This window comes from Nipponia nippon, unplaced genomic scaffold (assembly GCF_047370975.1).
Source record: "Nipponia nippon isolate SJK-2023a ecotype South Korea unplaced genomic scaffold, ASM4737097v1 scaffold_1, whole genome shotgun sequence".
NCBI lineage: Eukaryota > Metazoa > Chordata > Aves > Pelecaniformes > Threskiornithidae > Nipponia > Nipponia nippon.
This window is the reverse complement of record NW_028262290.1, coordinates 22550575-22574722: the sequence shown is the minus strand read 5'-3', so window position 1 is coordinate 22574722 and position 24148 is coordinate 22550575. Positions and strand designations below refer to the sequence as shown.

Sequence of the window (24148 nt, the reverse complement as noted above, 5' to 3'; positions counted from 1 at the left end):
CAGGTTAAACCCAGCACTTGAACTGACACAGCTAGAGCTCCTGAATATAAAGCAGCTTTAGATTCTTCCAAATTGGTAGAAATTTGAGAATTCTTTCCTGGCATTCAACAGTTTCACTCACACAGTTCACATAGACCTCAAACAAAAGCTTAGCTGAATTATTCTCTTTACTCCCAGGAGTGTAGAAACCTTGTATTTGCTAGTGGCTGAAGAAAAGACACAATGCAATTGGCAGAGATGCAGAAACATGTATATCTTGCCAAAACAGGCACAGAGAGGAGAATAGAACGAGGGAAACATATGAATTATGGAATTATGGAAATGTCAGTCCGTTGGATTAAATCCCGATGCTAGTCATATCAGTGTAAATCAATAAATACATTCAAATGTTGGATATGATAGCACAATTTGTTCTTTGTCTTCTATTAAAAATGTTAGTATCTGTTTTTAGTATAAATTACTCCACAACACTTGCTTAAACACCTTCACCTGAGTTTTGCAAAGGAAGTTGAATTAATTTGGTGCAAAATATTACGAGGCATGTGTTAGTATAATGCAAGTGCATAGAAACAAACCACTATCTTCATCTGTTATTACTGATGTGAATTTATTTTCAGTCCCTTTGCACAGGAGCAAATAACTGCTCTTGAGTGGTGAAGAATGAAGTTCCTAGATACTTATTTTCAGTTCTTACTCTGTGCTAGCTGTTATGACATTTGATGCACAAAGAAGAGACAGTAAAATTGGATTTATGAATCCAAGGGCCAGACTGAAAAATCCCAGCTACATTACTCCAATTGCATTTCCAGCAGAAATTGAGTTGGGTGAGTTAAACTGATTTTGGTCTTGTCTATCCATTTTGCTCTACTGACATTTTGAAAAGTCCCAGGAGACACATTACAGTACTTTTGGTATGGAATTTCCCTTCTCTTTCTGATTTCTGTAAACCGTGGTGCCATCCCTGGATATCCCTGCACCCCTTGTTAGAGACTTGGATTGCTTGGTTGGCCTAGTCCCTTAAGTGCTGTCAGTATCTTTAGGTCTGTATCAGCTACCAGCCGTGATCAGCCTCTCCATCTAGATGCTTAGTAGACCTATGATTTCTACTACTATGTTGTGATTGTTTTGCTTATCTTCACTTTTCACCATGAAACTCATTGGTCCTACAGCATGGTTGGACCAGACATAGAACCTCATCCCAAACTTATCCCTAATGCAACTATTAAAAGCAACGTTCCAGGAGACTGTGCACTTCTAGCATATCACGATCCCAGCTGAACCTCTCAGATGGTCCTTAAACTGCCTGAAAGTTTGAGTAAAGGATCATCAGTGCATGGGGTGACCACTGGTGGCACAGGGTGACTCACCATGGTCATTTGTGCCCAGATGGCCCAGCAGAGGTATAAATGCAACTTATAGCAGTGCAGGACTAAAATGAAGGCCCTGAGGCTGACTTCCAAGACGGTTAAAACCAATAATGAATACCTAGCCATTGCTAAGTCATTGTTCTATGCTACTGTGAGGATCTGACCTGTGTCCTGTTGTGGGACAGGGGCATCACACCAACGTACATGAGTGTCTCTATGGAAGGAGACATGGGCATCCCTATCATTCAAGGGCAGTTTGGGTCCTCTGAGGACAAAGGCAACCATGATGATAAGGCTGCTGTTGGCAAGGAAGGCTAGAGAAGTTTCCCATGAACCCTAAGTGTCTCTTTGTCTCACAGAAGCTCTCTAGGATCCAAGAGTTGATGGTATGAGTGCCTTCCACTTTCCCTTTGTAAGAGGGAATGCTTTATGGATACTTCTCAGCCATATTCCCAGTTTGGAAACCAAGACCACAGGCTTTCAGGAACCATTGCTCTGAGAAGGGCAGGTTAGGATTCCTGTGTCACAGACACGCATAAATCCCACCTCACATCTCAGAGTTCTCTTTTCTTATTGCTTATATGTCATGTTTTTGCTTTGTTTTGCCATTCTGGATGCTTCATAAGATGCGTAGCAATTGCCCAGAGCTGAGCTTTGTAAGTTCCATCCCCATCCAGCAAGTAAACTGTCACCCAGCCTCAGAGAAGCAAAGAGCCTCCTGGCCTTTCTCCTCTGCTTCTCACCCTACTACCTCGGAGAAGCCTGTCCCTCTGTCCCTTCCCCCTTGCCTCCTGGCCTGCCTTCTCTCTTTGAAGCTTTACTTTCTGGCTTTTGTCTTCCCCTTTTCCCTTCAAGTTGAACACATCCAGTTATATGGCAGAAAGTCCAAGAAAGAAAATGAAGGCACAAACATGGAACCAGTACACTTTGTTACAAAAATAATGTAAAAATACATACCGGAGTAGCGGTTAGCCCCTTCTCTGACTCGCCTTCTTTCAAATTGTCTGTCAGTCATAGCTGATGATATCTGTGAATTAACAAAACTCTGCTATGCTAGGTGGGAAGACAGATTTGAACGTTAACTAGATGCAGTCAAGAAAAAGTATTTTTGTGCTTAGAATCAATGCCTTGCTAATGAAGCATTTTTTTCTGTTTATGACCTACTGAGATTACAACTGGCACATACTAAAGCCTTTCCTTTCTCATTCATTATTGGCTTTGGCTATTTTTATTTTTTTGTCTAATAATATTTCACATTTCATTTTTCTGCCATAATTTGTATTTGAGATGCTTTCACACTCACAGAGTTGGCTCCATAATCTTTCTGACTACAAATTCCTGGATAAAAAGGTTTCATTTCCAGACATTGACTGGTGGTATAATGGCTGATCCTAAACAGCAAGGATAAAAAGACACGGAAGGAGACTAAGAAAATGAGGTTTATATAATTTGTAAGTCTTAACAGTGGTCAGCGCTATCTCGCAGGACATGGTATAACTGGTTCCATAAGCATATTTTGTAAATCCTAGTTTAAAACATTTATGCTGACACAAGTCCTGGAGTGCAGCAGATTTTATTAACCTGAGAAATTAGTTGTTATGTGGTTACGGTTACCCTAAGATCTAAAGTGTGACTCATTTTTGTATTTTGCATTGATCTTGGGCAGAACTGTACATCTCAGCTGAAAACATATTTAGTATTCTGCATTATGTTTCCATTTTGTAAGAGCTCGGGAGCACCTGTGAAGAAGCTTAGGAAAAGCAGATCCATTCATTATTTTTGAGTATTAAGACTGTAAGGTTCAAATAATTTTACAAATTACAGTGACAAAAAAATTGAGAGAAAACAACTTGCTGTTTTATTTGTAAAGATGATGGATACAGTGATTGTGATACTTTCTACTTAATTCTTACACATTAACAATAACTTTACTCCATAGAATTTCACACAAATGCTATTAAAGATAAATATGAAATTGTGAAGCAATGAAAACCAAAAATTTGTACTTCCTATCTGAACGTCTTCCTTCACAGTTTAGCAAATAGTGAATCTGCCGCTCCAGAAATCCCACTGGGAGGAGGTGTTGGGAGGATGTACTTACAGACAGATCTGTTTTTTTGTACAAGGTACTCTGTTACTTAGTTCCCCAGAACCTGGGAAGTCCCTGCAGCACAGGATTGTTACGATAGGAAGACGGTATGCATTATGTGACAGCTAGGTATGGGATGGATGTAATTACCAATACCCTGGAACAGTGCTGTGGATGCTCATCAGTCTTCCTTTAACATGTTGATTAGTACCTTTGGAATCACCTTGTAGTAGGTAGACCCTGAGTTTCCAAAACTATTGTTTCCTTGTATCCCTGGCATCCTCATGTTTCAATAAGTATCTTGAACTACCAGCTTAAAAAGCAGCATTTAAAATGTGCGTGAAGTCAATCCCAATTTGCTAATTGCACATTGTATTGACAGGGACAGTTCAACTCAAGTTAATGCATCAGTGTTTTGGAGGGAGCAAAGAACAAAGCTACACCACACCCCATTAAGTCAGGGCTTTCTGTTTTGCTGTCAGCATCAGCTGTACCTTGCCTGTCCACTCTAACAGAGTGCTTGGTTTGTATCAGTCTTTTCCATTGGAAATGACTCATGCACTGTAGCACAAATTTCCTTTCCCTCAGCCTTTGTGACATTGTCCAACGTACCACCCCCACCACAGAAACAATGAGATAAGACGGGCTCCTTCAGGAAAAACACTCACTGTCACTGCTACTCTTACTGTCACTCAAGAAGACAGGCTGCAGACTTATCAGGAGTGAAGGCGGCTGCTAAAAGTCCACAAGGAATGCAATACCCTTGATCATTCTTCGGAAAGTTTACTCTTTACAAGCGTATTTCCTGTTTAGTTTACATTGTGCTTAATATCGAGGCTAGGTGTGGTAACCTGTTGGGAAAGGAATACTATTAGCATAATCACTGTTTTATTAAAGCAACGCTACGAAGGCACAGTGTTGTTATTTAACAACAAACAAAAGACGAGATCCTTCTAGCATAACGGAAATCAACAACTTATGTGTGGGTGCCACAACCCACACAGCCATAATATTTTGAAGGACTAAAGTCTAAATAGGTCATACTTTGTTCAGGGAAGATGACACAGGTTGCAAGTACCCAGTAATGTGGTTAGCACATGGCAATGCATAAACCTCCTGGCTTTCTCAATATGCTTCCTTCGGTTTTCCTTGCTGTTGTGGGTTGGGGAGGGTTACAGTTTAAAGGCTTTATGGAAAAAAATGTGTTATGAAGAAAGGTTTAAGCTGACACAGCTGCATGAGATTGGAGAAGTGCTCAGAAGGCATTAACTCATCAAAGACTGGATTTTCTAAATAACTAGGAAATTACTGTAACACAGCTGGGTGTTCTTACTAAGCCTTTCTCACGAGTTCATGTGTTCAATTAAATGGTAGAGTTTTGACTTAGGAAACACATTTGCTTTATAAACTGAAATGTATTCCCTGACTATTACTGTAAAGTAATAAGTACAAATTATATCAATAACGCTGTTTTGTCTAGGTTTTTTCATTTCCAAAATGCATTTGAGAAAAAGACAAGAAACACACTTTTCAATTTTAAGTCTCACAACAGGATTTATTGGTGCCATCTACTGGTTATTTAGTCCTTTTAAATTTCACCAAATTATGAATAATGTGTTTTAAATGTAGAATAATAAGAACATTATGAACCTTATAACTGAATCAGCCAACATCAAACTATGTAATTGGCAAATCTGTAATATTTAAATCAGATTAAGTCAAACTTTGGTACAATGTTCCAACAGTATAATTCAGTTATGAAGCTTTTAGATGTGCCAACAGGAGAAAGCTCAAGCCAGCATACAACTGCTTCTGTGCAGAATCCAAGCACTAAGGCCACACATGTACATACCCCATGTGTCTCAGAGGTAGGCTTCTTCCTGACAACTGCAGACCACTTTAGATCCTTCCTCCCTAGTGCATGAGCACGTGGGGCACTAGCATGTTCCGCAGCAGGTAAACGTGGTCACATTGCTGTTTGCCTTTCCTGGAGGGATGTCCCCACAAAAATTGGAAGGAAAAAAGGGCGCTTCAGTTCATAGCCCAGGCAAGCTGTCAACGTTTCTGCTGAGGACGGGTTTAAGCTAGTCGGCTGGAGCGTGGGCAGGCAATCTGTTCCACCACATCTGTCCCACAGGTGGTAGGAGCCAGCAGAGCTTGGAAGGGAGCTGCCATCGGCCACTGCTGAAACCCCCTCTGCTACGTTTGTCGAAAGGCATCTGAAGATGACCTAGGATTTAAACAAGGCTCTAAATCACATAAACTCTTTGTAGTAAAAATTGCTAAACTATAATCATTTGAAGCGGTGCCAGAGAAAGGTCAGCAAATTAATATTACATTAGCTGAAATGTTAAGAATATCTCCAGTGCCAGGTGAGCAAAGTACTTACACATCCGAGTAGCTGCATCCCTAATCAGCAATATATTTGAGCACATGCTTAAAATACTTAATCATACTTAAAGGTGCTTTGCTAGATACCAGTGAGAGCACTCACATTCCTCACTCTGGTTAGTCAAGACCTTTATAGAGCCAGAAACAAATATATTTAGATCACGGCTCTGAGAACCAACCTCTGGAATAACTTGCTTAGCAACTAGGTTGTGTGCAAAGAAAGTATATTAATAATGTGATTGAAGAAAGGGCTCATCCTTCCTTTTCTCTGCCTTTTCCCATCATCTCACAAAAACATGAGAGTCTTTAAGGAAGGAAAACAATGTTATTTAGCCATATCTGTTTTTCAGAGATTTAATTTATGTATTCAAATGAATTCTGATGGAAGGAACTAAGCCATCACTTTATATAATGCCATATTTATACAGTATGATACTAGCAGAGCTTACAGCTAAGGCTGTTAAACTCCTCCCAATACCCTATTTTCAGGTGCTTGTTACTTTGACAAATTTCTGTGGTTTGGCTGAAACTTCCACACCTTGGATTTTTGTCTGGTTGTTTCAGCAAAATTTCTTACTGAGTTTTCATGAAAATCATGTAAGGCATGCTGGTTTTCCCATATTAAAATTATAACATAAGCTTGTCTGAGAATTTGACAACCCTACATACTGGGAAGCAGAGACTTTTCACTTGGTATAGATGGTCCTAGATAGTTCTGCTGCCATTTCCATGAAAATGCCTATAGGCTTAGTCAACGAAACTAGAAAGGAAAGAGAATTCAGTAGAAATCTGCCAGAGTGTGAATCTGCACTCAACATGTCCTGTCCCTGCAAGGTTTCGGTGTATCCAAGGAACTTACGGTGTTCCCGGAGCAGAGAGCAACTCAGCAACTTCATCAAGGGCTGAGCAAGAACTTCCCTAGAATGCCTTCTGCAGACGCGGAGTGGGGAGACTCCCTCTTGCATGCTTGTGGTGCCTTCACTGCCAGAGCTGCAGAGTGTGCGGCCTCTCAGAGCTCATGAAAAGAAAAGTGTTAATCTTTCTAGGATGGGAAGTTGCTGCTGAGAGAGACTAGGACAGAAGCCAGCTGGAAGATGAGAACTGGAACAACGACAGAGGATAACATGAGTGTCTTCATACACTTGAGTGCATTCACTTCCACAACCTGCAAACAAGAAGATTTCATTAATGTCACCTGTGAAACCTGCTGGGAAAATGTCAGTCACCTCCCCGTTCAGTTGCTTGTTCGTACAGCAAATTTAACTCCATGACAGCTACGTGGATCTGCAGCAGGTAGGTATAATCCTCATGATTCATACAGGTGCTAAAATGGTTTCAGATAAGGGAATCTGGAGGGGTTTCGTGTTTCTGTGGGGCGACACAGGAAATGGTACACAAAAGATCTGCATGAAGAGAGAGTTTTTAGATGCTTGTGGTCCTCTGAATAACCACCCATGGACGGGTTCTCTGGGTAAATGTGCCTGACTGCACAGACTACCTTGGGGCACGCTGGCAGAAAGGCAGTGCTGCCTGAACGTTGTCAAACCATTCCTAAAGCTGGTTTGCATGTCTCGGCATCTGGTGTTTCCTGTTCCCGTCCTGGAGCGCAGAGGGAGTTGCGTGGCCAAACAGCAGCCTGAAGAGACCTCGGGTGGCTCCGTGCAGAGAAATTCGGTCATCTCTGCCTCGTAACCTTCAGCATTTCTGTAGTTAGGTCTCATTAGCTCAGGCCTGTGTTTGCGAACACAGCTAAGCACTGCCGGACATGTAACGTGTGTGTGGCGAGCAGCAGCGGGAGGACAGCTCACACGTCCTCGAGCCGGGTCTCTGGCACACAGCAGCAGCCTGAGCGCCAGAGTCCGCTGCTCCTCCTGCGTCTGGACACTCATTTCCCTTTGTTCTCACCTCAGCATCCCTTTCCTTAGCAAATACCTCAAACCACTTCCTTTCCTTCATTAAATTCAATCGTTCCACATCGACTTCCAATACCAACCTCCTCCTCCGCCTGAGCCTCGTCTCAGGAGCATCCGCACCCCTCACCTCTCGCGGATTCGGGGGCTTTGCTGGACCGCGGGGCCCGGCCACCCGCCGAGCCCTCGCACCTCGGGCAGCGGGCGGCTGGCGGCCACCCACGCGCTCGCTTGGCACCGAGCCTCGGAGTCGCTTCCACAGGCGGGACACGTTCATTTCCCGACGCTTGGAAGCCCGTAAATCGTCTTAGTATTTATACAGTGTATTGCGGAGTTAGTGCTGAGCGTTTCTATGGAAACCCAAGTGCCAGGTGCCGCTGGGAAGGAGTTTTCACGCCGTTTGCTTCTGTGCCTTCAGCCCCGGGGACTTCCCCACCTGAGGCTGGACCGCACCTGAGGCGCGCGGGGGCACGGACAGGCCTGCGCGCCTCGGCGCCTGGGGACCGCGGGCCGGCGGTGGCCGGGCGGGTCCCCGCTCTCCGGGGGTCCCGGGGTTCCCGGGCCCCGCACCCCCGCCGGGGGGAGGCCCCGCCGCGGCGGACCCCGGCCCGCACCCAGGGGCGGGGCCGCCCCGCCCCCGCCCGCCAAGTATCGCGCGAGCGCCCCCGCCCCCCCGCCGCCAGACGCCACATCCTGTCGGTGGCGCGGGGCGGCCGCGGCCATCGCAGCCGCGGCGGGGAGGGGGCAGCCGCCGGCCCGGCCCGGGTGAGTGCGGCGGGGCAGCGCGGCGGACCCGGCCCGGCCCGGCCCGGCCCGGCCCGGCGAGCCGCTCCTCCTCCCCGGAGCGGCGTGCGGCGCCCCGGGGCGGCCGCCTCGGGGGAAGCGTCCGTCGGGAGGCGGGTCCCGGTGAGGGGGCGTCGGGGGCGCGGCCCGGGCGTGGCGGGGATGCGGCGCCGAGGCCGCGCCCGGCGAGCCCCGGCTCCTGGGCCGACTTCTCGGCCGGCTCCCCGCCCGGCCCCGCGGGCGCCGCTTCCCAGGGCGGGGCTGGGAACCGAGCGCCGACAGCGGGGCGTTGGGAGCAGCGGTGGCTGCAGGGCCCGGGCGGGAGCGGTGGCGGTGGCCAAGCACGCCGCTCCCCGTGGCGAGGCGGCGCTCCCCGGGACGGGGCGCAGCGGGAGCGCGGGCTGCGCCGTGCCGCGGCCCGGCGGGGTACGCGGGGCCGGGGGCAGCGGCGGGGGGCGGGGGCTCGGTGCGGCCCCGGCGGGAGCTGCCTGTCTGCTGCAGGCTTGTGAGGAGGCCGAGGTCGGCCTTCGGGCGGGTGGTCGCGGTGGGGTTCTTCCTGCTGTTAATTACTCTGTCCTGTCTTTTCCTGCTTCTTTTCAGCGTACAGGCTCGAGGAAGAAGGGATTCGGTAAAATCGCGGTCAGCCGAAATGGGGAAATATCTAAAGCTGCGGTGAGGAGTATGATCGTCTGCCTTGCTGCCCGTGTCCTCGCCTAGCGCTGGAAGCAGCAGATGAAGATGTGTGTTTTTATCCTTGGGCAAAGCCGGTCGGTCTAACTCCTGAACAGAGCTATGTGCTGAAGTTGGAGGCCCTGACAAAATGGGAGTACTTGTGTTCTCTGCGACTTGCAGTTTCCTTCTAACTCTGGTGCGAGGGCACAGTTTATTCACATGTGAGCCAATTACTATTTCCAGGTGTTCAGGAATGCCTTACAATATGACTTTTTTCCCAAACATCATGGGACACTACGATCAGGACACGGCTGCTCACCAAATGGAGGTAAGTTCTCCCACCCCTACTGTAGTATGTAAATACAAACACTGTGAAACAACTTTTTTTGTCATTGCGGAATGGTTTGTGATATCTGTTGCACTGAATGACAAGGCAGATAACGTTTAGTGACTAGATGTTTCTTTAAACTTTTTTGGAGTGCACTAGAGCTGCTTGGTTGTATAAGCACTGTGTAAGGGAGCTATAGACACGCCTTCCCCCCCTCCCTTCCCCCCCGCCCTTGGATCCTGTATTAGAGTGGAAGAGGAATGGGTGTAGCACTGCAATGTGGCTATTCAGAGCTCTTTGGCAGAGCTGATCACATATAGTCTGATACACAGAGCAATTCTTGAAATGCTCTGGGGACATAGCTTAGGGTATCCTGGCCCACCTGAGCTCAGGTAGTGCAAAAATAAAGTTTAGAAGTTTCTCTTTGTACCTCTCTTGGCTTGTGTCTACTAAGGAGAGGTACCTAAACTTATTCTTAGTCCTGTTCGCCATTGTGGCTTTTGCATTTTGTCTTCTGACTGGGTGCTGAAACTTCTGACTGAAAGAGCAACTTTCCTTCCCCCCACTGAAAACAAACGCTTTCCTACCTGAACTGACTGTAACATATGGCTCCCTTGAGAATATGCCACCTTATGGAAAGGCTTTGCTGACAGCAACAGCTATAAAGGGCGAGAGCCTCTCTGGGTGAGAGGCTTGTAAAACAAGTTTTAAACCTGTTTTAATAATGACTTTTCAGTGGTAAGAGGAGGGGGAGCATCTTAACACAGGTCTTGAAAAGCTTACCGTCTTGTGCTGTGCAGAGAGCGAAACAGGAGTGAGTTGAAAATTAAGAAGTTTCTGGTTTTAAAAAAAAAAAAAAAAAAGGTGGTGTTGGAGGTGGCTGCTATTACTAAAATCTTATTTGCATATTCTTTACTGAGCTTGGAGGAGGAGCTTGGTTCAGTTGCCAAAACACTTTTTTTTTTTAGTGTTGCTTGGGATAGTCAGGATTCCCTGTTTGGCCTCTGGCTGCCAGCCTGGAAGGCAACAGGTTTTGGTCTCGCATCGTGTTTGCCAGCCCAGTGTTGATGTATGGGAAATTCTGGTATCAAATGTTAAGACACCTGCATGCAAGTAACTGAATTCAGCTGCAGATCTCAGATAAATTGTGGGCTTTTACATTGGAAGGCAGGCTATAGGCTTCAGTTCTAAACTCTGTGCGGTGCCTTCTCCAGTCATTGTTTTTCAAGAATGCTTTCTACAGCATCTGCCTCTTTATCTCATCAGGTGTGCTGCTCTGCTGGTTCTTACTTGGTGTGTCTTTATTACAACTGTTGAGCCAGCTTTTGTCAGTATTCGTGCCTTCCAGTCATGCCGTTGTTAGAGCAGCGAGACCACAGAGCCATTTTTATTAGTTTGCTATGACTGACTCTTCTGAACTGTCAGTAACTTGTGCCTAGTGCATGCCTTCTGTGTGGAGGGAGTTCCTTTTGGAAAGCGTTCGTGGCTTACCTGTTCTCATATAGCTACTTCATAAAAACTGCGTGGTAGTGAGAAGTTTTGTTGTTTTCTCTCTTTTTCTATCCTGTCTCCCTTATAACCGCCTCTGACTGCTGCAGTGGTTGATCAGTATTCAGCCAACTGACTGGGTGGCTATGTGGAACAACAGTGTCTGTTGGGATTTGCTTTCCCTACCCTGTTATATTTGCTTCCTAGTGTCCTGTCATTGCCACTGTCTGGCCTCTAATTTGGTATACCTCACTACTCTGGTGTTGTGCAGACATTTCTAAGCTACCTAATGTGTATGTGTGCAGATCTGCCTGTCTTTATTTGTGATCCAGCAGTGCTGATTGACTGCTTGGTCAAACTGGATTTTTTTCAGACAGTTGCTTTACTGGTGAAAGTGTAAGGAAGTTTTACCCCTACTCTGCACGTAGCTTGTGTTGAATCTGTTGCTAGGGGTTAGATTGGAGGTAATATGGTAAGCTTAGGGCAGTTCATTGCTGGGCCTTTCCTCTGAGGGAGACCAGTGCGTACCGATGTCACTTCCATATTTTGATGGGATGTTACATGGTATTCAGTAATGGCACCAGTATAGTTTGTCCGTGGTTGATTCCAACAGGGAACATTCCCAGGACTGTAAAAGGGTTCTGCTTTTCAGAGGACTTGGTGTTGCAGCAGAGGAGGAGGAGCTATTGACTTCTGGAATATTGTTTAATTTCACTTTGCTGCCGTAAAGAGGCAGCGGGTTGGGAGGTGGAGGAGACTTCTGTTGTTTTAAGAGCTTGAATTTTTCTGTAATTGGTAGTCCAAACTTTGTTCATACCAACGGAAGAATTTTAATAGTATGTTGGCGAAAACTTCTTTCTTTTGATCCTCAGTAGGAATGCTTAAAGGCTCTGTTTTTTAATTCCACCACTCTCTTCACCCTCCCCTCCCCACAGCCTCTTCTCAAGACTGGGCATGGTTTTAGGATGTAAACACTGCTTTGAGATTGATGCTTGTAATATTTTCCTCACTTTATCTTAACTGACTTCGAGCAAGCTGCTTAATCATGCAATCCCAGGGCACATGGTAGGGACTTCTTCAAGAAATCCAAGTATTTTGTGCAGAAAGGGCCTTGGTGCTAATCCTTTTTCGTTTCCCTCTGGAAACGTCTTCCCATTACTTATTTGGAGTGTTTCCTCCCAGAAAGAACAAAGAATTGTCAAGGGGACAAGCCTCAAAGTGAACTTCAGTCTCCAAAACAGTGATAACTTTCTCCTATATCCCGCTCTAAATGCTCCATAGGTGTGTTCCGCTGTGAGCAGCCTTGTGTAGCCAGAAGAACTGTGCTTTCCATCTGCTGGAGCACAAAGGCTTCTGTACAGTTCCTTTGCTTTCTGCAGAGGTGCTAAATTGACATTTCTGGGATGGTGCTTCATAGTAGTCCTCCAGGAGAGGATGATGTGGAGCCGCTGCCTCAGGTGGTGGTTGTCCTCCAGGAAATCAGCTTACATTTCTGCCTCATGTATCAACTCTTCATAATGATGTGCTATAAACCAGAACACTGAACTGATTAGAGCAGGAAAGACTAACTCAATTTTATGGTCTCTGTTATGGGTGTTCTGGCTAGCGATGATAGTCCCTCTGGGATCTTATTTTCTGCAATAGAAAATTCATTGTTTCCAGTTGCTCCCTCCATCCCCCCCCCCTTTTTATTTTTTTTTTTTATTTTATTCTGAGCTTTCAGCTTGGCAGACTGAGTTTAGGCTACTTGAGTTTTGCTTTATATTTGGATTAATTTTGTTTATACAACAAATGGTGATTTTAGGAAAGTAAAACCACATGACTTTGTGGTGTGAAGTTTTGTGTATGTTAGCTAAACAGCTGCATGACAGTGGAATCTAATTATGTGCAGATGCTTACAGTATCTGTATCTCAAAGCAGGTTAATAGTAACACTGCTCATGTTACTACTAGCTCAGGTTGGGAGACTGAAGATCTAGGGTTTGTCTAATGAGGAAAATGGATGGACACAGCAGAATAGCTGGTTCACTACAGCTATACTTAAATAGGCGTAACTCCCCCTCGTGGTCATCCTCAAAACCAAGTCACTTCTAATTCCAAAGTAATTCCTACTTTAACTATCCTGGAACAGGTTGTCAACATAAGGCGTTATTCCAGCAAGGCAGAGAATGTTACTGTGTTGTAACTTTTTGTTCATATCTCTTAATCTGTTCTGCTGCGTTTCTGGAATGTGTCCACTGTAGACAAGCCCTTAAGACTTCCTGACCCGGGTAAGATCTATAGGTCTGTAGAAGTACAAAGGCAAAAGGCTTGCCAGTGGGTTTTTAAAGCAGACTATACAAAACACTGGAAAATGTCCCACAGAGAACAATAAAGTACCTCTGGGAGACTGGAAAAATGATTCAGTAGTGAGTTTTTCCGTTCACTTCTGAGTTCGTGACCATGTGCCAGAATATGTGTGTGAGTGTCTGTGAGAGTTCACAACTCAACTGTAACTGGCTGCAGCAGTGGGAGAAACTGTATGAAAAGTAGGGTTGGTTTAAACTAACAAAACCAGTTTGAAGTGGATTAAGAAGTACCTTCAAAAGCTTAATACTGAGTTCTGTGAGTTAAAAATTTTAATGTAATCACTTAATTTGCTTCCACTAAATATAAATTTACAATTAATTCAATGTAAAGATACTTCCAAAAACTGGAAACCTGGTGTCTGGCAAGCTTAGATCAGCACATATATATGTGTGTGTGTGTATATACAGACAGGGAGGAGGAAGCTGTCCACCTTCTGTAGGTTGGGAGTTTTGAAGAAATAAGTGCTGTTTTGTGTAGAAGGCTGTTAGTGGGATGTTCTGCAAAGTAGCACGGGTGTGAATTTACTGAAGCCTCTACAGACAGGCATCCTCCCTCTCCCTCTTACTCCGTGTGAGCAGTGCTTGGTGTAATATGTGAACCACTAGTACTTAAAACTTGAAGCTTAAATCTCTCAGCTCTTAAATTTTTGGTAGCTGAGCTTCAATTAGGAAAACAATGTTGTCTATCTGCCTGGAGTTATGTTTTGTCCCTGATGCTGCCTCAGAGCCTAAGTTCGGGAAAGGGTGCAGAGATGTGGACATTGACCCACTGGAATAAGCACAGGGGGCTCTTTAATTCATATTTTGCTTGTAACGTTGTTGCTATTTCTTTACCATATGTCACTGGTACTAACAGGCAGGGAAGGCTTGTGTAAAAAGTGGTAAGTGTGGCAAGCTGTACAGCATATGTTACTTAGGACAAACTAAGGTAACTTTTCTGGCTTATCAGGACAAAGTGGTGGTCACAAAAGATTTTGATGGTGGAACAGCTAAATTGCTGCTTGTTAAATGAAAGTTGGCAAATGCCAAAGTATTTTTTTTTATAGACACTTCGTATGGATCAAGGGAAATGCAAAGCAGGACGACTGACTTCTGCGCTGGGTAGGTCTCTAGAAATACAGAACAGTTGGACGTGAATAATTCTGTTTTGAGCATCACAATGTCGCTTGTAGAAAAGCTTTGGCTAAGGGGTCAAAAACATATGAATTATACACATCTGTGTAATTTTGTACAATATCATACAAATTTGGGAAGTGTGTTTTTGTTTTTGCGCTCTCTTGCGCTCAGGTGTTCTAAAGAAACATAAGTCATCATTAGTTCTTACAGTGGTTCTTACAGCAAAACATTCATAAACTATCTTTGCTGATTCCTGTGAGTATGCTAAATTACAGCCGCTAAAAAAGTGTTTGCTACCTGTAGTACTGAGTCCCTTCGTCAAGTGTGATTAGCTTGTGCAGACTGTCTGAAACCAGACAGGCGGATGTGTGTAATACACTTAAAGCCGGTGTAATAGGATCAGTCATCTGCAAAATCTAATGCTGCTTCATCTGAACAGCATTCCTTGTCTACTTGATAATGTGAATAGTACTGCCTTGCTCCTTGTTCTGAAAGGATGCTGTTTAGAATGTGTGTTGGGTCCAAAGTAATGCATGATTGATGAAGAAAGAGTGTTTACCTTATGTTAACTGGGGTTCATTGAGATGGTGCTGGCAGCGTGATTCCCAGAGCCTCATCTTTATCCATGTTCAGAGGCTGTGTCTACACTAGCAAGTAATTTGGTGTTACAGGAGTGGATCGCTAGGTGAAGTTGTTAGCACGCTTCTTACCTGTCCACTGCATGAGAATAAGGGGTTTTACTCTGGATTAGATTTAGGCCAGCCCTACTGTGCATGAGGTCTGAAGCTGGCCTATGGAAGGCTGTCTTCCAGATCTTTCTCAACAGCAGACCTTTCTGGGAAATACCGTGGTATCCTGTTGTTGGTCCCCTGCAGGTTGCTGTCCTGGTGGTTTCTGAGTATCACTGTGCAGCCTGTGTCTCAGACCCCCTCTTCTCCACACTCATATGCTAAGTGTGGTCACTGCTAAACCAAGGCACTGTAGGTGTGGAGTGATGGGCTTAGTCCTGTGGCTGTAGTCTGCTCCAGGAGGACACTTGTGAATGAATGGAGTCATGCAAGCTTCCCTAAAGCTGTTTATATAGAGAAGGAAAACATGGACAGAGCTACTGAGTTTGGAATTGCTTTGCCTTCGTTAATAGGAGGCGCTTAGGGCTTGGCAGCTGAGCCCAGACTGGTGGGAACACGTTTCCCCTTGGAGCTGAGGAAAGCCAGCAGTGGGTACAAAGCTTTCAGACATAGAAGGGTATATTTGAAGCTGGTGTTTGTCCTTACACTTCCCCATCGTCACGTTCAATTCCAAGATTATCTCCATGTTTTTAAGGAAGTGGCTGTTGCCCTGTGCAGCCTTGTGAACTTCACCTGGTCAGTAGCAAATCAGATTAGGGAGGACAAGTCTGCTAAGGGCGATGTGGTGACCACGATTTCAAAGGTCATTCTTCATGTTATCTTCCTTTGAATAGTAGACAAGTGGACAAAATTGTGTATACCATTGTGTACAGGTGGCCCATACTGTTTTCCCTCTGCTGTCCATGAGTTGTCAAACTGTGTGGGATCAAGCATCTCACTAACAGCTCACATCCAGTGCATTGGCCCGTGGCAGCTCTGGCAACAGCAACTGGATTGTCTTGCAGGCCTTGGTGAACCCCCAAGGTACATTTGTGGATGTCTTTGCAAGGCTTGTGATGCTTATGTCTTCTACAAATCTAGCCTAAGAATGGAAGAGGATTCAGATGGCCTCTTTGTGAAGAGGGCTTTGTGGTGTTTAGGTGCCTTCCTGCAACTGTGGGAGATGCTGTTTGTCCACAGCACTGCAGGGGTCATAAGGCTGTACGGAGCCCAGGCCCTTTTTGCATGCAGGTGGAGGTGCAATGCGAGTTTAGTTTTCCACTTGCAAGGTGGATGTGATGTTCAGGATGACAGCTTGGCTGCGGGATGTTATCTATGCCTTCGTTGATGAAGACCACACGAATGGTCCAGGAAAGGAGCACATGGGATAGGGGATGTGGTCAAATGTCAATGTTTTCTTTTCCAGTGTGACAATGCAATGATTAAATATGACAATTTCTAAAACTACTGTTGTGTCACCTCTTTAGTTCTCTACACTGTTCCAAAGGAGGGGGCAGGAGTGTTTGCACCACAAAGCTTGCTGCCTTTTTCTCTCTCTCACTATCTGCTTGCTGTTGATTCACCAACCCTTTGGGGCAAACACAGTTGCTTTGGCTCCCATTGCCTTTTTGGACTTTTACTGTGTATTGTGTGCAGCTGTAATTGCTGTATCACAGTAGTAATTTGCTTGCCAGAGGAAAAGATGCATATGTCTGCCCTCTTCTGAACTACATAGTGGAGATGAGTGGAGACTTGTGGAGACTTGCTTGCTTTCTGCTTAGCTATTAGAAGGGTAGGTGTGCAGGGGAGCATAAGAGCTGTGTAAGCAGCTACTGTAAATGAGGGGAGAGAAACTTGCTATGATATAGAGGCATAGGGGACAGGCCTGGATAATCAGTCTGCAGGACAGAAAGGGTATCTTCTTACCAAAGATATGTGCTCCTTTCCATCCCTGTAGTGAGACAGACAAGAGCTTCCTGGGGAAAAAAAAAAATCGTCCATCTTTGCTATGCTTAACTTCTGGTAGATCAAGGTCTTTCAGAGAATAACCACATCCTTCCCAGTTTGGCCCATGCTGTATTCCCCCAGATGGCCTGCACAACCAGATTTCTTCAGTCCCAGTAACTACTGCCACTCTCCTGTTCACAAAGCACTTAGTGGCCAAACTCTCCGCACATTTAGCCTGCATACAAATATTAAAAGCGGCTTTTCAGAGAGGAACTGTGCCCATCCAGCCTCATGATGGCCTAGCAATACCCGGTTACCCAGACTCCACATCCTGGCTCTGTACTGCTTCACGTGAGCTAATGCTCTTGCTAGGAAGGTGTGAGGTGCAAAGCTTAAGAATCCACCTGGGTGGGGGAGTCTCTCTGGGGAGTATGCCTGCAGCTACAAACAAAATGTTATATGCTGAAGGTTAACATGGCCCACAAATCATAAGATGAAATGATAGAAGCAAAGGCAGCCTTGAGCTTTTAGAACAGGAGAAATAGGGAAGATAATGGCAGGGGGCGAGGCGCCATGGCCAACAAAATGAGCACTGTGGGCTAACGATAAGGAAACACTGGCTAATAAGGGCATTCAGAACTGGGGAGAACAGGAGGTGTCCCAGCAGCCACCTTGCTGTGTTGAGCATGCTGCCTGCCACCCTCCTTTGGGTGCTCAGGTGCCTGTGGATGGGGGTTAATAGCAGTTATTGGTAAGGATGGAGGTCTCTCTCTAGGATTGGGCTGACTTATAGGCCTTCATGCATCTACCCCACTGGTTGCTGCTATAGTTAATAGTTTGGCAGTTCTGGAGGGAAATGGAAGGTCTTCTGCAGAAATTGCCACCCTTGTCATGTGTTTAAAGCCTCCCAATCTTTTACCAGTTGGGCAGCAGGGTGGGCCAAGAGCTGCTCTGGTCCTTTTCCATGTCCTTGGTGGGCCTGTCAGTGACTGCTTGCACAGTGTTGTTCTCTGTCTGCCTTCCCTAGTGCCACCTCAGCTGCGAGGTGCTGCAGCATTGCCTCAGGGGTGACCCCCCCAGGGTGTGCACTGCCTTTTGCTTGCGGCAGTCTAGGAGAGAGATGCTGGGAGAAGAGGGAGAAGGAAGAGGTGCCATTGCATATGCCTCTGATAAGGAGGTGGATGCATCCACCTCCTTATCAGAGGCATCTGTGAAGCAGAAGAAAGGCAAATGTGAGTCCTTCTCTGCCTGTGCGGTTGCAAGTACAATACCATGGCTTGTGAGCTCCCTACAGCCCCCAGCTTCTCATGGGTGAAGGTTTCTGCAGTGTGATGGAGGTGCTGGGGATGTACCTGTTTCTGTTTAGATTGGCTCCTGTGAGGGGTGGGTGAAAGCTCACACCAGGTTGTCCCATCGAGTAGTGATAAGTTACTTCTGTGCTATGGCAAGCAATGAACTGTTGGGAAGCTGTCTCTCCTTTGACTCTTAGATCTCACTAGCAGGAGGAGTTCAGGGTGTTTAAAGTCTCAAGGATTTGGGTGGAGATTGTGGAGGGGATGGAGGAGAGACTGTGCGAGGCAATGCATACAGAAAGAGGCTCCTGTAGTAACATCATCAGCTTTGTTAAGAGAGCCCTTTCTTATATTTGGATCTCTTGCATTTGGAGGAAGGAGGAGGTGATCATAAAGTAATGGGGTAAAGGAATTAGCTTCTTTCCTTATTGATTGCCTTATGGATCCTTTAGAATTTGGATTTTTTTTCTTAAATATTATTTAAGAGCAAGTTGTTTTTCTTGCTTTCTTGCTTCTCTGGTTGGCCTGTCTCAGAATAAATAAAAAATAAGAGTAAATAAAAGTTAATAAATGAAAGTAATTTCATTAAGATGCATACATATGTCTACAGAGCAAAAATCTGTAACTACTCAGGTTATAATTGTTTTAGACATTTTATCTTCATAAAAATAACTGAACAAAAATGCCACAAAAGAAATACACCTCTGTGGAAGATAAGAACTATTTTCCACAAATACTTAGGAATGAAGTATCATGTTTTTTTTCAAAAAGAGATTTTATGTATATCTTTTTAAAAAATTTTAACTACTGATTTTCCTATTACAATAATCTACTCTGATTATTAATAATTGTTATAATTTTATATTTTCAAGCTATAGTGAAGATGGTAGCTATAGAAGTGAATTTAAAGTGGAAGGCCTGGTTTTCCATTTTGTGTGAATGTTGATCTTCCCAGAAGCAGTGATTTTACAGAAAATTACTCTGCATCAAAATGTACGGTAGATGGTGGATGCTAAGTATATAGAAAGTTTGCTACATGCTGAAAGCTTCCCAAACACAAACAAACCCAGGCTGCCATCTGGTTTTCCATTGCTCTTTTGAACTGTCTCTGGTTTGTGGCTCAGACTCTCAGGTCATGCGTTTCTAGTGCTGTCTCTGACTTGTGTTGATCTGTGCTCTTGTGCTACTGAGAATTCATTGAGAAGATCCCGTCCTCCTTGTCAACCCGTGTGCGTGACAGAAGCAACTTGTGCGCATTTTCTAGGGATGAAGTCAGTCTATTTGAAGTTCAGGAAAGTGTTTGATACTGTACTGCATGGAAGGTATTAAAATTACTAATTTCTATAAACTTTCACTAATCCATTCACTTTGTTGTGATGTAAGAGACAGCGTCAGGCATGCACAAGTCAGATGACTGAGTTGAAGCCAATGAAGCTTCATTTATCTACCTCACTACCTGAGTTCTTACCTCTGTCTTCTGATTTTAGTATTTCCAGTTGGTCATACCTTAAGACACTGACCCACTGCTTGACTGGCCATGAGACAAGCTATGTCTTGTTTTTATGAGATATGGGCAAGGAATCAATGGATGTGGTTACTCTCCATTTTGTTGGATTTTGGAGGCTGAGGGTGGCAGTTTATTATTCCCTGTTAGCATAGGAATTAATTTCATAAGCCAGCTGATCTTCCAATTTATATACAATATATCTGCCCCCACCTAACCAATAGCATGGCTAGCCCAGGTCTGCAAAGAGTGGAAAACTTGATGCAGGCAACAGTGTGGCTTCTTGCAGGGCTTTCTCAGGTCTAATGGGTTCAGCTTTGAGCCAAAGGTGTTGTGCCATATAACTGTGTTCCTGGGTGGACTCGGAGCAGGATCGGCAGGCATGTAGAAATGGCACCTGGCTGGGATGGTGCTGGGCTGTGCAGAGCTGGTTCAGATGCCTTTGCATCCACAGAACTGGCTTTCTTGCCTTCCCAGGAACTCTGTGAAGGCAAAGGGCATCAAATGCTCTGGTGTTCTTCTAGTATTAGCATGGCTTGGGTTTAGAAAAGGGGAGTTAAGTACCTTGTGGGGAAGAGGACTGGTTGTCCCTTCCAGGCTGAGTTGGCAGTGACAGGTTAATCTCTAACTGCAGATTGTATGGCTTTCTGGCACAGAAATGTCTCTTGCTTTTCTCTGTTGATCCTGTATCACCTTATTTAAAATACTTAAATACTCAGTGGAACAGGATGCCCAGTTTCTCTCCCATGAGCATACCAGTCATTGAGCTATAATTAAGCTTTTTTGTTTTTGTTTTTCTTTTTTAAGACTGCTTGAATTTTTATTTTATAGACTGGCAAAGGAGGTGTCTGAAGATGGATCCGTGAGCATGCTGAGAAGTAGTCTGTTGAATAAACGTTGCTTCGGAGCTTGGCGTTAGTTACCTAACTTTTGGAGATATGTACTATTTGATTCCTTTTCCTCTTGAGCGTTTTCTTCTGGCTGTGAGGTTCTCTCTGCTTCCTGAATTCTGTGAATGTCATTCTCGGGTGCCCCTCTGTGGGGACATCAGATAGGGAAACTGCTGTGATGGCTTTGTGAAGTGCCTGGAGGTTAGGCATCACAAGTTTCTGTTGCAATAGCCAGTCCCGTTTGTGGATCTGTCTTGACTGCTTTACTTGATGTTGCAGAAGACTGACAGAAGATTGCTTGAGAAGATCAATCCTGTCATGACTGAGATTTTCCTGATTTAGTTTATGTGTGAAGTAGGCAAGGAAGAAAGTATGGTGCAGGGTTACTACTCTGGTAACCTGGGTGGTGCTGTTCTGCTAAAGTGCATCTCCACACTCACAAAGACAGGGGGAAACATGAATCTGGTCTGACTTTTTTGGAAACGGAGCAATAGTGACTTCTGCTGGAATTCCCTTCAAATGAGGAGCTTTTTTATAGAAAACAAGCAGTCTATCAACAGCATTACTGGTAATACTCTGAATTGTATTCTACACAAAAAGTTCAGTAATAAATCCATTTACTTCTGTAATGCATGGCAAATACATGAAGAATTTCAGATTTTGAGGTTCGTCTGCTACCACAGTCCAGATGTAATGAAGCTCTGTCTAGACTTCAGATGTTTGAGGGCCCGCAGGATACTTTCCCTCAGTTAACTTATATTTGTCTGTCTTTTGTGCTCTGTATAGTGTACATGGAGATAAAACCATATATAATTGAAAACTTTGTATAAATAGTTTAGTTCTGTAATGCTTGGGAAAACTCTTCTCATGTTTGTTTTGGACTGTAAATTGCAGAGGCTGGAATCTCTATGATTTAGGTCAAGCTATAATTTAGGTTAGAACCACTAAATGCAGTGAATTTTGCTAATAAGCTATTTTGGAAAGTATTGGTATACTTGTACTTTAGTTTGCTTCAGAATAACTTCTTAGTGAGGTGTAATATTCCCAATTATATTGTTTCTAACCTTTGCTATAGTTAAAAAAATGTAGTGATGTATGTATTTTTATTTTGCACTTAAAAATACTTTAAGGGGAAAACATGGAACTAAGTTGTCTTACTACCGAAAGAAATTCTGTAGTTGCTGTTTAATGCAAAACAGTCTGGAGCCCATAGAAGTAAAAAGCAGTATAGCCTCCTTTATCTTTCTACGTATGTGTCTGTGTATACTGTCAATGGCAATGGCAGGTTTAGTGCCCATTTGTGGTGGTAGAGTGGTTTTTTTGGTTTTCATTTTGCTTTTTTTAAAGTAGGTGAGTGTCTTGCTGCCCTACTGACCTCTGAAAACCTTACCGCGTGTGCCTTGTCCTTACCCTGGTTGGATTTCTCATTAATAGTCCCATCAACTTGAAACAGCTAGTATGAAGGTTCACAACTGAATGTGTATTAAAGTATATTGCGTATACAGGTGTAGGAGTGAATGATGACGAAGAGTTTGTAAATATACTCGTGATTTTGTTGCAAATATATTGAACGTTTAGACGATGAGTAATTCAGCTCGTTGAGCAGTGACACAGCCTGCGATCTGAACTGATGCCTGGCTAGTTTAGCTTGAGGTGGGTGATGAAGGTCTGGCTCCCCAGGGTCTGACTGCTGGTCAGTCAGTCCCTGAGCCACTGGAGTTTACAGCACTGCATTTTTAAGATCAGCTGCCATCTGACTTTCCCTTCTAAGTTATGATGCTTCAGGTGCTGACTGCTGGTCTGCAGCTCCCACATCTCTCTGGCTGTGGGAGGAGCAGACTGCTGGGAGCAGTTCAGCTTATCCACTCTTGCAAGTTAAGCTGTCCCCACGCTTTGTTCAGAGCCCTAAAATAACTTGTTGCCTTTGAAAGTCAAAGTGCATGCATTGCCTTTGCTGTTCAGCTGAGGGACACAGATGAAAGCTCATATCTTTGCAAACATTTTCCACTGCAGAACAGCATTGTTTGGTCCGCTTGCTTTTTTATTACATTTTTCTTTTTTTTCTTTTTTTTTTTTTTTTTTTTTTTTCCCCTCAGCTCCTTGAACTCTAGATTGTCCCTGAGTAGGAAACTATTTGGCTTATAAACTACTGGGGTAACCTGATTTCTACCCTGACAAAAGATTTCATTCTTATCTCTGTAAATGCTAGACTGATTACATTTAAAAAACGTTTGACAAGCTTTTAAATTAAACATGGCTATATTTACCTTAATTCTATTTTGAAAGCTGTAGAAAGTAATGCTGCTTTGTTTGAAAGCAGCTTATTTTAATAAGTCAAATTCATGTGTGTTCAATGGTTTTCTTTTACCTCTGTCAAATTAGTGTGCACTAATGATGCATATTGAATTTATATGTATTCATGTCTAAAATATTGTATTCCTATCAGTGAATTTTAGTCCCGAAAAACTTCTGTCTTCGAGGAGTTACCCATATGATTTTGACTGAGGTTAGAAAATACAGATTATGACTGATCCTCGCTGCTGGCAGCAACAGTCAATTATTACCCACAGCTCAGGTAGTGACATGGAGTATTTGGGGCCCCCCCTAAATCAATAGCAAATTAGTTCATACCATCTTCATTGGTAATTTAAAGGATGGTTGACATTGCGCTAATGTTCAGAAGCTGCACCCACATTTCTGTTTTGCAGCTCTGCTGTTGAAGTAGCAACTTCTAGCAGACATGTAGCAACAAGATGCTGACACTTAAGCTGCCTTAGCCTCCTGCAAAAGTAGCTTCTAAATCCTTACATACCAACTTAGAAGTGCCTTTAGCTTCCCTTTGATCTAAATCCATCGATATAGCATCCAATTGGAAGAACCTAGTCTTTTCTCAACATTGCTTTGAGTCTAATCAAACTTGAAAATTTCATCCTTCATTTAGTTTCATGTGCTAGGACATTTATTTATCGTGACTTAATTAATTGTGCATGAATTAGGAGTCAGAGTTTCTTGGCAGCTGATTCACTGTGGCCATGAGCAAATTACCACCCTTGCCAGCCCATCTGGGAATTGTATGAAGGCATTAATCTCTCTGGGTATGATGCTAATCTCGTTTGCCTCCAGTTGAGAGTAGCTCTATTGAAACAATAATGTAGGATTAAATCAACCGTGCCATACTTGTTTCACTGTTTTTAATTGAAACAGACTATCATTATAAAAGTGGCTAAAGATACCATGAAGTTTAATTGTTGGTGTAGCTCTCTGAGTATAAAGAGTAATTACTGCATATTCTTTTGAGACCGTTTATATACACCATGGTTGACAGTGGCTGTATTTCCTACATATCACATACGGAAATGTATATGTAAAATATATTGTGTTTAGGTTTTGAGGTTGTACTTTGATTCTGCAATGAC

The 24148-nt window shown here is 44.1% G+C and overlaps 1 protein-coding gene and 1 long non-coding RNA gene across 4 annotated transcripts in view; one reads left to right on the top strand and one right to left on the bottom strand.

Annotated features, from left to right (window-relative positions):
- Positions 1-5015: 5015 nt before the first annotated feature.
- Positions 5016-8358, bottom strand: LOC148057259 (uncharacterized). Its single transcript, XR_015699383.1, has 3 exons — positions 7841-8358; positions 6707-7012; positions 5016-5686 (listed from the first exon to the last, which is right to left on the bottom strand). It is a non-coding gene; the product is annotated as an uncharacterized LOC148057259 (long non-coding RNA).
- A 107-nt stretch (positions 8359-8465) lies between these two features.
- FZD6 (frizzled class receptor 6) overlaps positions 8466-24148 on the top strand; it is a 31975-nt gene continuing 16292 nt past the window's right edge. The window contains exons 1-2 of one of the 3 annotated variants that reach the window (XM_087748194.1): positions 8466-8522; positions 9141-9540. In XM_087748194.1, the coding sequence (XP_087604320.1) occupies positions 9361-9540 (180 nt within the window). In that variant the 5' untranslated portion in view covers positions 8466-8522; positions 9141-9360. Of the gene's footprint in view, positions 8523-8547; positions 8664-8741; positions 8967-9140; positions 9541-24148 lie in introns of those variants that run through there. The other 2 variants (XM_087748201.1, XM_087748185.1) reach the window with 2 other exon arrangements.